Here is a 16508-nt window from a genome sequence, read left to right as displayed (position 1 = left end):
GGTTTGAAAGGTGGTCCATTGGGCAAAAGTAGAAAAGATGATTACTTCTGTGCCCTATAAGAGTTGGAAATGAGATAAAGCTAGCTACTTGATATCTTCAGTGCCCCTCCTAATCTAGATTATTCTAGTTCGGAGTGTAAAAGACAAGTTTTTTTAGTTAAAATTCTGAAAGGGCATTTCAATACTGAAAAATTTCAAAAGGGCCAAGGTAAACACAGGTGTTTACCTTATCTATTAAGAAGTTAATGCCGTCAATGCAAATGTTAGAACGTAAGGTAAAATAGTGAGTTCACCTTACAAGGTAAATTGTGTCACTTACCTTATTAATTTTCTTTTATATACCACACATTCATTTCATTCATTTTTTCACTTCACTCTATTCATCTATATTAGTTGTGTTTATTTTTGCTCAAAGTCTACTTTATCAAAAAAAATTCACTTTAAAGTATACTACTTTAATCACTTTTTTATTTAACATTTTTCAATACCCAACAAACAAGTATTCAGTATAATATTATTAAATTTTTTTGTAGCTTACTAATTTGTCAAATATTATTGTTATCATATCAACTTATTAGGCCTAAGCCTACGTTAAGTTAGTAATGTCATGCATGTGCAAAAAGTTTGCCCTTTAGTTGTATGCTTAAAATTAATTTTAATCTTCTTTCTGTATAGATATGAAATATCAACACTTTGTACATCCAAGACCATCACAGTATGACGTATATGCCACGCAAAATAAGTATCAGTCTGAGGCTATTTGAAAAGGCACATTAAAAGGAGAAAAGACATGGTTGATAGTGCGACGTGATGATAATGATTTTTGGCAACATGTTAGAAATCATTCGTTCCATCCTCGTCTTCTTAATTATTTTAATATTTGTGGTTTTAAAGGCGTTATAGATGTTGGATTCGTTCCTTGTGATTTTTTCCTTATTACTGTACTTGTTGAAAGGTGATGACTAGAAGCACATATCTTTCACCTGAGAACGGGTGAAGCAACTATAACCTTACAAGATATGGAACTCATGTTTGGAATGGTCGTAGATGGAACTCTCATTCTTCATCCAGATGTTGCTCAGATATTGCCTATTAACAAGCAACAAATGTTTGCCGAATTAACAGGATGGATACCTGACCTAGACTTTTTTTAAGGAAATAGAATTTTTTTAATGAGATTAGAGGAATATATGGAAAATCTAAATGAAATAACTAATGAAATTGAAGAGGAAGGAGTGCAACGGAGAGTTAGATTGTACCTTTTTTGGTTGTGCGGCGGAATAATATTTTTCGATAAATCTGGAAATAAATTTAGTACAGACTTTTTGATTGACATGCGTGACTTACCCGCAATGTCAACACAGGCTTGGGGAGCCATTGCGCTATCGTACTTCTATTTTTGTTTGTATCGTGAGTCGATGGAGAAGTCGCACTGCATTAGTGGTTTTGTTTCGTTATTACAGGTATGTGAATTATATAATATATTTTTTCTATTTTGAATTACTTAATTTATTGTGATGATAACTATTGTTGATTATATTTTATTTTAGGTATGGGCATGGGAGCGTATTGTCCCATTGCAATCACTTCCGCTGCTTTCGAGCGAGGAAAATTCAGAGGTCCCGACCGCACACGCACGTAAATGGTTTCGTGGTAGAACTCATCAAAATGAGGCTCGTAGTGTGCTTTTCATAATAAGAGATGTATTAGCCAATCTTACTGAGAAGCAGGTATTTTTTATATTATCATGTCATTTTTTTTTTCTTAATTTGCTTTGTTTATAGTAATATAACGCAGTGCTCCACCAACTAAAAAAACTCATATATATAAGAGTGGTGAAATGCTAAATTATTATAGCATGCAAAATATTAACTACTGTACTTCGAAGAGTCATATACGTACACTGTGTAGTAACTTTCACTATAAATTCTAGACCCTGCTATATATAAATTTTATTATTGCTAAAGAGATATGTCACAATCATATTATGTTTTTTATAAATAATGGTAGTTGTCATTAACATTATTCACTTCATATTGAAAATTTTAAAATATATATTTGAGTTTAGAGTTGAATTCTTAATATAAGCCTGTTATTTATCAAACTAATTAGAGATTAGACAAACTTTTTGTGACACATTAATCATAATATTTTTATTATCTTGTAGTTTATTTGGCAGTCATATTCTGAGCAACTTATTAATGAGTTGTCCAAATGGTGTCGTCGAGGACGTGCTATTTGGATGGCTAAAATTTCACTTATTTGTGAAATTCATTGTGAATGACACATGATTGATCGTGTTATGCGACAATTTGGTTATGTCCAACACATACCTGTCCCACCTGAGTACAAACCATTTCATTTTAAATACGATAAGCGATTTTGAGTAACACAGGAGATTGTTATGTTTAATAAAACAGAACAAAAGTGGAATGAGCGTTATGACAATAGTGTTCACCCCTATTATATGATCAACCAAGAAGATTACAATCAATAGTATTTCTATCACTCCCACCTTATAATTGAAAATCCAAAACATATTGCTCAAGTTGGATATCAACCAATGGCAGGTAGACATAAAGCATTGGTATGTACATTTTTTTAAATTTATGTTAATATATGACAATGATTTTTTTACCAACTAATATATAAATTTTTATTTTTATTTTTTAGGCTAGGGGACATATAAGGGTATATCAAATTGCTTAAAGTCTTGTGAATGATAATAATCAATTAGAAGAGGTGAAGCAAAGCGTAGCACAATTTGCATCGATTTTCCTAGAGTCAATGATTGTTCTTTGGGTACGTGTTTGACTTTTGATTTAGGGTACACATCGGAATGAATATGAGCAACCAACATTAGTTCAAGTTCGTTGACGATCAGCTGGACCAAGAGAGAGAGCTCGTCGAGGTGGTGGAAGGAGTGGACAACAACGGAACGAAGTTCATGTTGAACATAACTTAGTTGATGAAGAAAATTTAAGTGATCATGGGGTACAATATGAAAGTAATTTCAATCTGTCGCTTGTTACAACTAATGTTGAGCAATATTACCCCGCATGTGATAATGTTGGAGCCTCGACTAGTGGAACAAATTATTCTCATGAACAAAGTTTTGATTTTATAACTTCACCTGTTGGGGTAAGTGGATTTAGCCAATTTAGCGGATACTTTTCAAATGTTAATCCCACAACTCGTCAATATGAAATTAGTGAAAGTAAAATAAAAACTATGCAATACTACTATAATTAATTGAATATATTTTTTTTTAGAATATAGATGTTACTAATCAAATTGAGTTTGATGCAAAGTATTAATTATAAGTAGGACAAATAATTTAAACGGAAAAGGGCCTAAAATGTCCTTTAACTATCTGAAATGGTGCAAAAATGTCCTCCGTCTACCTATTGGGTCTGAAATTCCCTCCCCATCTACCTATAGGGCCTAATTTACCTTTTTATTTAACAGATTAGTTTATCCCCAATACATTAATAACGTGGCTTCTTTTAATTGGCCAAGTAATAATTAATTAAATTAATTAATAATCCAACCCACTAAACCTAACCCACCCAAACCTAATAACTCGACCCGCTAATAATACAAATCTAATAACCCGATTTGCCCCATCCAAACATAATAATGTTAAAACAAAAACCCAAAATCAATCCGCTCCTTCTCCAATTTTTCTGTTTTTCTGCCTCGCCTAATTAATGCTAATTGATGAAAGGGCACCGATTATAAGCAACATCAGCTTTGTCAAAATGCTTCCGAGCTTCGATTTGGCGTTTCTTTACATAGCTGTTTATATTATATAACAATAACAATTGATAACCTTGTAAGTTAAATTCTTCAAATTGTTCAGAAAATATTCCAAGGACATGAAAAAGAACCTGAACTACAAAGAACATAAGAACTTACCAGCATGAATACAAGCACCAACAACTAGGTTGTGCTTTAAACATGCTATGATCGTTAATTCAAGACCGAAATCAGTCTTACTTTTATGGCTGTGCTTAGATCTTTTCACTGCACCAATAGAGCTGATAGTTCAGAACCAAAAGAGGGATCTCCAGTAATTTTTGGGTAGAATTCGTAGTTATGCTGTCTTCTTCCCCTTACCGCGATCATTCGTGCATCAGGAAGGATGTGGTTAGTTGAATACCATCTTCATTGAATTAAAGTACGGGTGAGCTCCACCCAATCACAGTTCTCACCCGTGTAAGGCGCTGGTGTATGTATTACACGGTCTCCATCATTATACCCTCCGATTTGGACTAATGTTCCATCGGGTAGGACCGCACCAGAAGAGCACCAAGGATCTGTTTGGAGCATTAATGCCCGAAATGTGTTGCTACCAATACCGTATAAAACAGAATGAGAATAGCAGTCTTCGCATGAGACCATGTCATTAGGGTCATAGCGACAACGCCCTCTTGGAAGTGAGAGGTTAGAACGACCAAAATCTATTGTATCAAAGATAACTACCTTGTTATTACGACAGGAGTTGCATGTGCACCACGTATATGCCAATGCTTTTCTGCAACATCCGCCATTCACCTAGAAGGCATCTACAACTATGAGAAACCAACATCTGAGAAGCTAATGGAGGTTGAAGAGTGAAAAATGTTAGCACTAGTAAGAAGAAGAAAATGATACTTTCTTTGTCCATAAGTTGAAAATACTCTTTATGTTGTTATTAGTATGAGTTTGATAGAATTTAGGAGTGCGATAGTTAGTGTCCATATATTTATATTCCAAGAAAGTATTGAATTAAAGCTGAATTGAAGTAGAATTCAAAGTAAATGACTTCATCGCTTGGCATAAGAAGTGAAATTCTATTTTTTCATGTGTCCAGAAAGTAAAGGGTTGCCAGAATTTTGCTTGAATTTGCATTTTAATGAGCCTAGCTGATATAACGTTAGTAGGTAGTCGAGCATTGTTCAGTTCTCTCATCGATCTATCTTGTTTCCTTCGCTTTAGTAAGCATATTATTTGTTGTTGCAATTTGTTCTCTTTCTCAGCTGTTTATACTTTTTAACACGACCTCTTTGTTTTTGTATTTTCTTTATATACTTGATTCTTAATATGCTTACCCAAGCCGAGGGTCTATCGGAAACAACCTCTCTATTGAATACACACCACCCTCCCCAGACCCCACTTGTGGGATTACACTGGGTATTATGTTGTTGTTGTAGTCTAGCTGATACAAGCACTACCTATAAAATTATGTGTCGACTAAAAATCTATATTGCTCGGACTTAAAAAAAATGTTGTCAGGTCTATGTCTCGGATCCTCTAAAAAAAATGTTGTCAGGTCTATGTCGCGGATCCTCTGAGCTATGCATTTTTTGAGGAACTAATACGGGTGTGACAACATTTTTAAAGAATTCGAGCAATAGCTAAAAAACTGAAGAGATTGCGAAAGAAAAAAACAACAAACATTTGAGCAAAGATGTACAACTTTGTTCAAGTTTAAGAACAGAAACATCCTTCTGTTTAAAACTTCTATCATTTCTTTCCTTTCAAATGTTCTGAAAAATTGACTTAACAAGGTCGAAAGCCTTGTTCTCCTTATGTCATTGACACACAAAATTGCTACGTTAGTATCAAGTTTCTTTGTTGTATATAAAGGATGGGGAGAGGGTGACATTGTATAAGTAGGCAATGCATCAACAACTAATCTCTCAGCGAAAGAAAGATACTGTCTTTTTCAATCGGAGAGTTTCCTAACGCATTTTCAAGTATCACATCCCAAGTAGAAGTGGAAGAAACATTGGCGCCAAGACGGATTATGAGGTCACATTGCAGATAGAAGTATTACATAAAAGTAATCAACATACTGGTGTTTCTGTTGCCCAAGACGGATTTTGGGTTTTTGTTTTAACGTTATTATGTTTGGATGGGAAAAATCGGGTTACTAGGTTTGTATTATTAGCGGGTCGAGTTATTAGGTTTGGGTGGATTAGGTTTAGCGGGTCGAATTATTAATTAGTTTAATTAATTATTGCTTGGCCAATTAAAAGAAGTCACGTTATTAATGTATTGGGGATAAACTAATCTGTTAAATAAAAGGGCAAATTAGGCCCTATAGGCAGATGGGGAGGGAATTTCAGGCCCAATAGATAGACGGAAGACATTTTTGCACTATTTCAAATAGTTGAAGGGCATTTTAGGCCCTTTTCCGTAATTTGAAACAAGAAAGTAGGTCAAATAATTTAAAACGGAGAAATGAGAAAATGTATAAATTGTAAGGTATATAGGCACTGTTACCTTATAAGGTAAACATGGACTATTACCTTATTCCTTTTCATAATCACAAACCCTAACTTCTCTTTTCATCAAGATTTGAAGTCTTTGCGAATCTTTTAACTTTGCAGACGAATTTGATACAACACTATTTTCTTGATTGAATTGATATATGACTAGATAGTGTATTTTATACATTATCACTTTTCAACTATTCGTTTTAATTCTGCTACCAATGTACAACTAGTTATTTAATATGAAATCAGTGAAAGTAAAATAAAAACTACGCAAGTAGCAAGTTTGTCCCTTTCAACAAAACAATCAACTAAGACATGATAGGTCATGCGAACCATAGCAGTCATTGGAAGTCCCTGAGCTTTCTTCAACAAATCATTGTACGACTCAGATACATTAGTCGTCATAGCCCCCCATCTACGACCATCATCCATGTACATTGTTCATTTTTCAAGAATTTGTTGCATTCTCTGCAAGAATTTTTTTTCCTGATGCTCTGTAGCAGCCAACCACATCATATTTTCGAGTTAACTATTTAAATTTTTTTTATTAAAATTAACTTTCTAATGTCGAACACAAAATTTGTGGTGTGTTTTTGGTGGTTGCAACCAGGCGTAAGATTTAACACACTGCAAAATTCCTAGATGACGCTCTGAAATTAGTCCAATGTATTTTCTCTCACCAATAACATGCCTCCATAATAATGTGAGAAACCATAACCAAGATTCAAAACTTTCACGCGCCACTATAGCATATACGAGTGAAAAAATATTACCATTCGCATCAATTGCGATAATAATTAATAATTTAATATCTACTTGCCATAAAAATGAGTGCCATCTATTGAAATGACAGGTCCACAATTTTTAAATCCATCAATGCTTGCCTTGAAACTCCAAAATAAAAACTTGAATATGTGCTCACCTTGCATTGTTGTTGAATCATGCTCCCACTCAACGACAGTGCCTGGATTGAATGATTGCAATGTTGTCATATAAGCAGGTAATGCCTTAAAAGAACTTTCAAAATCACCATACACCATCTTAAATGTCTTTCTTCGACCTTTTTGAGCTTTTCGATAACTAGGGGTATAATGGTGCAATCCTTTGATGTTTTCTCGAACCATCTTGATGTTAATATTTGGGTCTTTCCTAATATAAGGAATCAATGAAGTAGCAATCAAGTCGTTGTTTAAATTATAATGATCCTCCTTATATTTATCTGGATTGCAAATATGCTCAATCATTTTTCCCGACTTTCACATACCACTGGAAACTGCGCTAAAGTGTATCATCCATTCACACCCCGACAAATATTGCTTACAAATAACCTTCCAACTGTCTCTTTTAGACCGACCACAAATAAATTTTGTGCCTGTAATTAGATTATACTTTCTTACAACCGATTTCATTTGCTTTTTGTTATTGAATAACATACCTAAATGCAAATACAAAATAAATATTAATAATAATATCAAATGACTAAAAATTTATTGTTTACTAGTTTATGTATTAAAAAACCAACCTGACTTAATATGTTCAGAATTATTTTGATTCCAAAGTGGAGTTCGAAAATAATCTTCATTGACCATGCACCTCAATTCTTCTGGACTTTCTTCAGTATGATCCAAATATGGAATTGCTATAGAAGAATGATTGTCAGTATAGACACCAACGGATGTAGACTCTCCATTAATATTTTCATCATTATTATTATCATCATCGTCATCATCAGAAGATTGATCATCATCTGACGATTCATATTGTGAAGGTTCATCACTATCCAACTCCCCTTGTACATCGTCATCGTTGTTCACAATTTCTGTGAGTTCAGTGAGCGTAAATCCACAATCATTAAATTTGCAAAATGGATAAATCATCTAATTAATTATAAGGAAAAACCTACTTAAATAAAATTAATTGTTTATTACCTATCAATAACCTCTATCGAAGAAGGATATTGTGGACCACTTGAATTAAAATTTTTCAAATTCATAGTCGCATTGCTAGGTCCTCCCATATCAAAATTATTCACAAGTGCGGGTGAATTTTGATAATGTGTTTCATGCCCACCATCAAATTGTTGTTCCATTGCCATTCCACCATCAATGACTAACTCGCACATCAGACTCACTGTCCGTGGGTTCTTCAACAATAGGAGAATGTTCCACACACGCATACTTGTCAAGCGTTTGTAAATTAAGGCGATTACAAAAAATTTCAACAGTGCGAAGAAATAAAGATAAAGAATCATCATTCCAAATAGGAGTTTTACCAAATATTGATTGTCCGTTGGACGTAAAATAATTTGGATATCGTCCAGAAATAACCACATCATCTTTTGGATTAGTAATACCCATTTTACTCCTAAACAACCTTTTCAAACGTTCATATTTGAGAGATAAAGAAAATAATTGAACCACTATAGGACGCCGACTATATCGCACCGAATCTCCATCATGCAAACTTCACTATCCCAATGTAAATTTACTCTTACCTTATCTATTTTAAAGTAAGAAATGAATAAGGTTCAACAAATTTTTGAGTTATGAAGTTTAATAATTTTTTTGAGTTGATGCAAGAAATGAACCTCTGCTCACACTCTTTATATAGCAGTAAGAATTTTGAAGTTGTTAGTAGGTAAACATGGGATCCTACCTTATAAGGTTAACGACTCTATTTACCTTTTAGCCTTACACTCTACTGATACTTACATATAGATAATAGATAAGGAAAACTCACCATTTTACCTTACATTCTAACATTTGCACTGACGACGTTAACTTCTTAATAGAAAAGGTAAACACCTGTCCCTTTTGGAATTTTTCACTATTGAGGTACCCTTTTGACATTTTGACTAAAAAAACTTGCCTTTTGGGCTCCGCACTTTAGATTATTCCCTTTCTTCCCTTTTGCCTTTATTGAACAAAGCAAAGCGTTTTTGTATTCATGTACTACATTTTTTAGCCAGAGTATGATTTTGGTGGTTCATCTTGACGGTGTACGGGAATTTGTAGTTTTTCTTTTTACATCCTTCGCTCAATTAAAGACGAGCATGGCTGATGATGTGATGCAAGCAAAATAGTTCGTTATATTAGGAATCTTTTGTTAAGGTACTAATACAGAAGCAAACCTTGCGTGATTTTGGTGTTGATTGAAGGAAACCTTGGATAAGGTACCGACATCTCATTTGAAAGCCAAACAGTAACTTTTCCTGCTTAACGTCTAGGTGACTTGGTGTGATCTAAATGGGAAGGTGACTTGGTCTGATGTTTAGGGGCATATTTAAATGGGAATCTAGGATTCGCGTGTACTCAATAGCTTCCGTGCAAGCTCCTCTCTATATGTATTAAGAATCCACTAAATAAAGATACATATTTGATGTGTCGTTGCCTCTAATTTTTTCTCCTAATTTGTTCTTTAGAGGTTATGAAACTTGGGTTAGAGGTTATCAAACTTGGGTTAGAGCCTTTTCAGCTGTAATCATTGCTATTTTCTGAAGGCTCGTCAAGTTACAAGATTAAACGAGTACACTCCAGTACCTGAATTCTTTATTCAGATAACTCGGAGCTTCAATAACTAACAAAAGAAATTACCGTCTCTTTTGGGCCTTGGGATGGGTTCGATAGAAATATATATAGCCAATTTGAGTGCAACTTGACTATCTATCGGTATCATAGAGCCGTCTCAATAAAATTAGTGGCCTAAAATCAAATTTTAATAGGAGATGATAAATATATAAAGATACATAATAAATACTACTGTAATAATCTAGAGTTGTTTTATTTACTATAATAATTTACAATTCTCTTATTTGTTTTTGCATAATAGTTATTTCGATGCAATATTTTTAAGAGACACTTAACCTTTAACTTCACATATTAATATGATTATTAATAAAAGTAAAATTAATTCTTGTTAATAATATGTTAGTCATTTGTTTGCAATGCATTAGTTTGGATATTGTTGTTAAAACCTTATTTATTAATATAAAGTTTGAGTGGTGTAGTTGAAAGTTCTAAAATATTTCTTATAAAAATGAGATAACTTTTTCTCTTTTTCTTTTTTATTATTATTATTATTTTTTAGATATTTTTTAAAAATATATTTCACAATCTTTATTATTATTTAATTAAAATTAAAATTATAAAGTTTACTATTAAAAAGGATCTTACTAAGTTTACCTTTGAGCCAGCTTGATAATGCTGTTCTACCAACCGAAGCATCAAGCAATGCTGTTTACCGAGACTTATCGTATAGAGATAATTCACCTAGCATTTTTCTAATCTTTGATGGCACATGCTACTAAGACCACCCCGCTGTACACCAGGTTCTCTTTACTCCTTGCTTCGGGTTTGCTAGTGTTCGGATGTCCATTTGGCATGAGTGGCCTACGAGCCCGCCCTTGATGTCTACGCTAACTGCCCCATAGCTGGTGAATCCTTAAAATCATAGGAATGGCAAAATCAGTAGATACCTAGCTTGGAACATCTCACCACATGCGTACTAAAAGTTCGATTTAGAAACTAGAAAATCTGGTTTGGAAAAAATGAGCCGATCGGCTTGACCAATAGGAAAAATTTTCACACGGAAGCCTATCTGTCTTCATTCCAACCATCGTAGTTCGATTGAGGTTTGATTGATTGCTATCACCAATGTTAACGAGCTCTGCCTGGTGGCGTGCTTTTATACTTGGAACCATGATTTGCTTCACTTGATGGCTAAGCACCAGTAGGCCAATTGATTGGTTGTTCTTGCTGAGATTTAAGTATGTTACCAAGTGATCTACATATAAAGCACCGCACCTCGAGTATGGCCTATATGTCAGTAAAGTGAACAAAAACCTTGGAGATCACCGTTCATATTTCGATAAAGATAAAAATGTTAGGTGATTTTTAGTTACTTCTATCCAAGTCTTGGTGGGTAGGATTACCCTATACTTGTGTTGTAGGATATGTAGCATCAAGAATCCGTTGAACTTATTAAGATACACACACAAGTTGATCCTAATGCTACGCTTATCAACAAGAAAAAAGATCCCTTTTAATCTTCTGTTTTGGGTTTCATGTATACTTAACTATGAAACTCCACTCAAAGATATTTTGAGAAAGCACAGGTCACTTAACATGTCAAGATATTTTAAGTTATAGTTGTAGTATAACACAATTAGATGGAAGAGGCCTTGGGACTTGTACCAAAAACTAATTAGTACAATTGCAGTACAATAGGAGTAAAGGTAGTACATTAGAGTACCCTACAGAAAAGCATAAATATATCAAGTTTAAAGGAAAGCATTGGCATTTGCATTTCATTGATGATTCTGTCCTAAGTCAATTAAAGAATGGGCATGGGAGCATGAAATTTGTGGAAACATGAAAGGTTAGTCCTCTCGTCATGTAAATTGTGATATTTGAAAAGTAGTATGTGAAGTCGAAAATTGAAGTTATGTATGGACATGAATTATACTTGGAAAAAAAATAAATTAAAATATTGTGAGTGGGAAAATATTTGTCGCTGATCAAAATTAGTTTTCAAAAATTTAAAACGTTCATCTTCAAAAATAAAAATTATTAAATCAATATAATGAAAATTGGACGCGACTATTTAAGTTTTCTTCTATGTGATGAAGGTGTAATAAATTTATCGAATTATAAGTAAGTTATCATAATAATTACTACTAGTAGTACAATAAGTGATTGAAAAATAAAAAGGCAAGTAGGCAAATGACGTCTTAGAATATCTGCCCTTTTAGGAGCTTTGGCTATTTAATCAGCACCACACAAAAACAGATAATGCTATTTGTTTTCTTTTCATAGGGAAATAAGTAATGCCATGGAAATTGAACGATTTTTATGTTGGCTTCATTTGTAAAATATTCTTGTCTTTTTGTGTACGCAATTATGCAAAGTGATCACTATTTACATACCGTGTCAAAGTTTTCTTCTTTTAGTGAAAGTTTGATCACAAATGCTTTGAAGTTGTGTTAATCAAAAAAGAAAATTATACCTTTTAAAATATGTGTACATATTTAAAGTTCAAGTCGAAAACAATAAAAGTATACTTGCACTTATCACTCATAAACCACATGTTACACAATACATGTCGTTTGATGACTTTTAAATAAAATGATCACACACTTAAATATTATCATAATAAATAAAACATGTGCTTGTGCAGTTGTGCTCTCTCTATCTGTTTTAAGTTCTTAAATAAGATGGTCATTTACCACAACAAAACCAGATGTGATAGCATGTTAAACGAAGTATGTCTTCGTAAATCATCATCAACTTGATTGTGGACTTATAGAAAGACAAGTAATGATATTTATTTTATTTTACATCTTCTTCTAGTTAGTACTAAATTTTGTGGTTCTAACATAATTCCAGCCATTCAATTTCCACCCTTAGATAAATATATCCACGTCAGAGGATATAATCCATATCAACCAATAGCATTCACTTCATCAGATAACTGTACATCCTATCATCACATAAACAATCGCAAGTATACACCACTCATTTATACAAAGAAATTAACTTCTTTACTACTCTATCCACAACCTCACATATTAAAACCCCATCAACCCCTTATCACCTTTTCTTGATTCCAAATTTTCGATCACAAAAGCAACAAACATCATATCTAGTTATTAACAATGGCCACTGTCACCTCTGCTGCTGTTGCTATCCCATCTTTCACTGGCCTCAAGGCTTGTGCTTCCTCATCTTCCAGAGTTAGCACTGCCTCAGCCAAGGTGGCGACCACCCCGGTCGCCAGATTGGCCGTTAAGGCGTCTTTGAAAGACGTTGGTGCTGTCGTTATTGCGACAGCTGCAAGCGCGATGCTCGCTAGCAATGCGATGGCTATTGAAGTGTTGCTTGGTGGTGATGATGGAAGCCTTGCTTTTGTTCCTGGAACCTTCAGCGTTAACTCTGGTGAGACAATTACATTCAAGAACAATGCCGGGTTCCCCCACAACGTCGTATTCGATGAAGATGAAATCCCAGCTGGTGTGGATGCAAGTAAGATTTCAATGGGTGAAGAGGATCTTCTGAATGCACCAGGAGAGACTTACAGTGTCACTTTGAGTGAGAAAGGAACCTACAGTTTCTATTGTTCTCCTCACGCGGGAGCTGGAATGAAGGGCCAAGTCACTGTTAACTAATTTTTGTCACCTCTATATCATGTAAAAGTTGATTTGAATTCCCATCCATTTCAACATTTTCTTTTAATATTGCCCTTTTCTTTTTGAGGTAAGCATATTTATGGATGTAATATCATTTTGTGATATTAATAACAACTTTTTTGGGCTGTAATGTTGCTTTTCTAAGATTAAAAAGCTCAACCTTTCCCCTGATGGTATATGTTGCTCAGATTTTCTTTAAAAACTTCAAAAATGTTGCCGGATCTTTCAAAAGTAGTGCATTTTTTTTTTTGGACAATTCGACACGAGTGCAACAACATTTTTGGAGAGTCCGCAACATATCATACCATACCTTCTCCTATCCTGTATGAACTTTTTCACATCCACAGTTTGTGAAATTAAAAAAAAGAAAGGCAGCCTGGTGCACTTAGCCCTGCGCGGGGTCCATACCGAGTGTAGTTCCACAAAGTAGGTTTGGACAGGGTAGAGTCTACACAGGCCTTACCCCTATCTCAAAGGTGGAGAGATTGTTTTAGATAGACATTCGGCTCAACGTTAAATTGTCCTGAGCAGTTCAGAAAAAGAACAGAACTGAAACTAGAATAAAGCAAAATACTACTACTACACTAAGTTAAGTACAAGAAGCAATAGATAATAGCAGAAATAGAAGAACAAGAAATAACAAGAGCAATACTAAGGTCTATGATTACTAGTATGGAGGGATAACAGGACAACACAAAGAAACTGAAGAATAAAATATCATTCTCTCATGGTAGTAACATAGAACAAACAGAAATCAGTTAACAGCAAACGGCCGAAAATCTTCACTCTGCATTTGTAGTAATTATATCATATTTTAAATTAACTGTGCATTTGGAGAGATTCTTGAGATCATCATGAACAAGATATTTACTACATTATTAATACATTGAACGTTACAACATTAGTGAACGCGATGCAGAACTCCAACAGCAACCAAGATGATAGTACTTCTTGATCACTGTGCTGAGATACTGATAAATATACTCTCCAATTCTATAAGAAAATTGGTTGAATTTTATGGACAGTACAAAACCGGAAGAGACGAAGAGTTATGTGGTCAAAGCATCAGGAAGATTAGTTCGAGCTCCTAGTATTTTACCACCAACATCAGGAAAATGTTCATGACCAGGCAAGGAACTTACTTTCCCATCATTACCTACTTGGACCGGATACTTGAGGAGATGACCTTGTAAAGGTTTGAAACTATCAGATGTAAATCTTTTCCAATTATCTTCAGCAACCTTATTCACATGCCTTACACACTCCAAACTTTCTGGTTTTGTGACGATATCGTTCAACTTCCCCATGTGCTCTGCCCACAGGGACATTCTATAACCATATACCTGCAGCCAAAGGCGGTTCTTGAATCCAATCGTGATGATTTCAACCTTTTGGTTATTAAAATTGAACTCATTGTATTTAAAGATTATAGGTTCAGAAGGTAATATTTATTGCAATGTTACTGATTTTTCACATCTATATCTTTGTTCCATGTCGAAAATACTGAGTTCAGTTGAACCCATCAACTAAAAGATATATCAGCCTCTGCATGCAGCTATAGTTGTTACTTTTTATCAGATATGTCAAGAAGACACTTATTTAAATGGGGTAGTATGATTAACAAAAAGTTTCCTGCTAATCCCTTTGTTTCAATTTGTTTGTTTTACTTTCCTTTTTAATCTGTTTAAAAAAATGTCTCTTTCCTTTTTCAACAACTCTTTAGTTCCAACTTTTCATGTGACATGTTTAAGACCACAAGATAAAAGACATTTGGTACAATTCTACATATCTTAAGTTTAGATCATAAGATTCAAAGTGTTCTTTCTTAAACTGAGACATGGGAGTTGATTAAGATTTTCTACTTTTGATCAAAACAAAAATGTTCTAGTTTTCTTCATTTGGAAGGAGATTCAGAGAGATGAAAATTCACAGACCTGGCCACGTGGATGTTTTTGCTTCTTAGCCCAAGTGTAATTAGGTTGATATGCACCCATAGCTATCTCTGTGTCTCTTGAACCAGCCATAGATCTTTGATTAATATTGGCAGATCCTAAAATGACATACTCGTCGTCCACTATCATCCCCTTGGCGTGTACATAAATCATAAACCGTCCAAATTTCTGTGAAGCTGAGATATGCTGGCAGTGTCATGGCAAAATTAGTCCTCGTCATTATGTGCACTTACAACACTATCTATAACAACATATCCAGTGAAATCCCACAAGTGGGGTCTGAGGAGGGTGGTCTATATGCAGCCTTACCCCTACTTGTGAAGGTAAGAGGGACCGTTTCCAGTAGACTCTCGGCTCAAGTAAAGGATATCGAAATCAGTAAGGGAAGGACTTACAGTTCTATAGTGAAAAAATGTCTAGGATTTTCAAAAGATGCATACAACCATATCTGAATCTTTTGGTTTATAATTTAGCACAGAAGACATGATGGGTAATGAAAGAACATGTGAAAGAGGTTAATTAACCAGCCAATGTCATGACATGAGTAAATTACAGTTGAAGTAAATCTAGTTTCATTCGTGAGTTAGAATACATACTTCTTGTGGGTACAGAGTATAAAGTGACAAACATGTTTCTGTATATTCAACCACATTTAATTCCAAAAAGTATCAGGTAGATTTTAAAGCATTGTTTAGTGAAAGTGTAACATAACAAGCAGACATAATGAGAACAAAGAATGATACCAAATCGCCATGTGAAGCGTGATTAGACTTTGAATCTCCATGTAATTCTTCTCGATTACCCAGACAATAGAAGTTTAGATAGTCAGAAAGTTGTACATCTTTAAGTTGAGAAGTTTTTAGCTCTTGAGCAATGATTCCATACATCAGTTTCATGGTTTGCCTCTGCAAGAGAAACATGATAATGAGAATAGCAGCCAAGGATATAGTCTCTTAGGAACTGAGAACAATCTTTGATAGGCATATCGCCCGTTGCTGGCATAGAACTACAATAAACTTGACATACTAAATGGAGTAAAACTCAAGTACAAGACTGTAATGGAATTGTCAACCTTCAGCAAAAAAGAGAACCTCTTTTTTTTTTTTTTTT

General features: G+C 34.3%; 4 protein-coding genes and 1 long non-coding RNA gene across 7 annotated transcripts in view; 3 read left to right on the top strand and 2 right to left on the bottom strand.

Annotated features, from left to right (window-relative positions):
- The window catches only part of LOC107866831, a 3988-nt gene extending 2942 nt beyond the window's left edge, over positions 1 to 1046 (top strand). The window contains exon 5 of the mRNA XM_016712835.2: positions 676 to 1046. The gene's annotated coding sequence lies outside the window, so the exon portion shown is untranslated. The remainder of the gene's footprint in view (positions 1 to 675) is intronic.
- Positions 1047 to 1172: 126 nt separating this feature from the next.
- On the top strand, positions 1173 to 3212 carry LOC124897822 (protein MAIN-LIKE 2-like). The gene is made up of 3 exons (XM_047411390.1): positions 1173 to 1463; positions 1551 to 1730; positions 2827 to 3212. The coding sequence occupies exons 1-3, from the start codon at positions 1173 to 1175 to the stop codon at positions 2875 to 2877; spliced, it is 522 nt and encodes a 173-aa protein (XP_047267346.1). The 3' UTR covers positions 2878 to 3212.
- A 3804-nt stretch (positions 3213 to 7016) lies between these two features.
- On the bottom strand, positions 7017 to 11414 carry LOC107866832. Of its 2 annotated transcripts, XR_007054781.1 has the most exons (4): positions 10445 to 11414; positions 8192 to 8406; positions 7786 to 8082; positions 7017 to 7698 (listed from the first exon to the last, which is right to left on the bottom strand). It is a non-coding gene; the product is annotated as an uncharacterized LOC107866832 (long non-coding RNA). The 2 variants fall into 2 exon arrangements; XR_001673036.2 differs by lacking the exon at positions 10445 to 11414 and having other exon boundaries at positions 8192 to 10360.
- A 141-nt stretch (positions 11415 to 11555) lies between these two features.
- Positions 11556 to 13576, top strand: LOC107866833 (plastocyanin, chloroplastic). 2 transcript variants are annotated; one of them, XM_016712836.2, is made up of 2 exons: positions 11556 to 11639; positions 12438 to 13576. In XM_016712836.2, exon 2 carries the CDS (start codon positions 12916 to 12918, stop codon positions 13423 to 13425), a length of 510 nt encoding a protein of 169 aa, XP_016568322.1. In that variant the 5' UTR covers positions 11556 to 11639; positions 12438 to 12915; the 3' UTR covers positions 13426 to 13576. The 2 variants fall into 2 exon arrangements, with proteins under 2 accessions (XP_016568322.1, XP_047267345.1); XM_047411389.1 differs by having other exon boundaries at positions 11562 to 11639; positions 12647 to 13576.
- A 568-nt stretch (positions 13577 to 14144) lies between these two features.
- On the bottom strand, positions 14145 to 16303 carry LOC107866834 (phospholipase D delta; the record flags this gene model as incomplete). The annotated part of the gene is given in 3 exon segments (XM_047411388.1): positions 14145 to 14789; positions 15381 to 15584; positions 16142 to 16303. Coding segments are annotated over 3 exon segments (660 nt in total), but the record flags the coding sequence as incomplete, so codon positions are not given.
- Between the last annotated feature and the right edge of the window lie 205 nt (positions 16304 to 16508).

The sequence above is a fragment of the Capsicum annuum genome, chromosome 4 (genome assembly GCF_002878395.1).
Source record: "Capsicum annuum cultivar UCD-10X-F1 chromosome 4, UCD10Xv1.1, whole genome shotgun sequence".
Lineage (NCBI taxonomy): Eukaryota > Viridiplantae > Streptophyta > Magnoliopsida > Solanales > Solanaceae > Capsicum > Capsicum annuum.
This window is presented reverse-complemented; position numbering and strand designations above follow the sequence as displayed.

Bases quoted from the DNA above. Each gene is read 5' to 3' on its own strand.
- LOC124897822 (XM_047411390.1), top strand. From the start codon at position 1,173: ATGAGATTAGAGGAATATATGGAAAATCTAAATGAAATAACTAATGAA. The intron at 1,464-1,550 runs GTATGTGAATTA...ATTTTATTTTAG, and splicing joins GTTTTGTTTCGTTATTACAG to GTATGGGCATGGGAGCGTAT. The intron at 1,731-2,826 runs GTATTTTTTATA...CTTTTGATTTAG, and splicing joins CCAATCTTACTGAGAAGCAG to GGTACACATCGGAATGAATA.
- LOC107866833 (XM_016712836.2), top strand. From the start codon at position 12,916: ATGGCCACTGTCACCTCTGCTGCTGTTGCTATCCCATCTTTCACTGGC.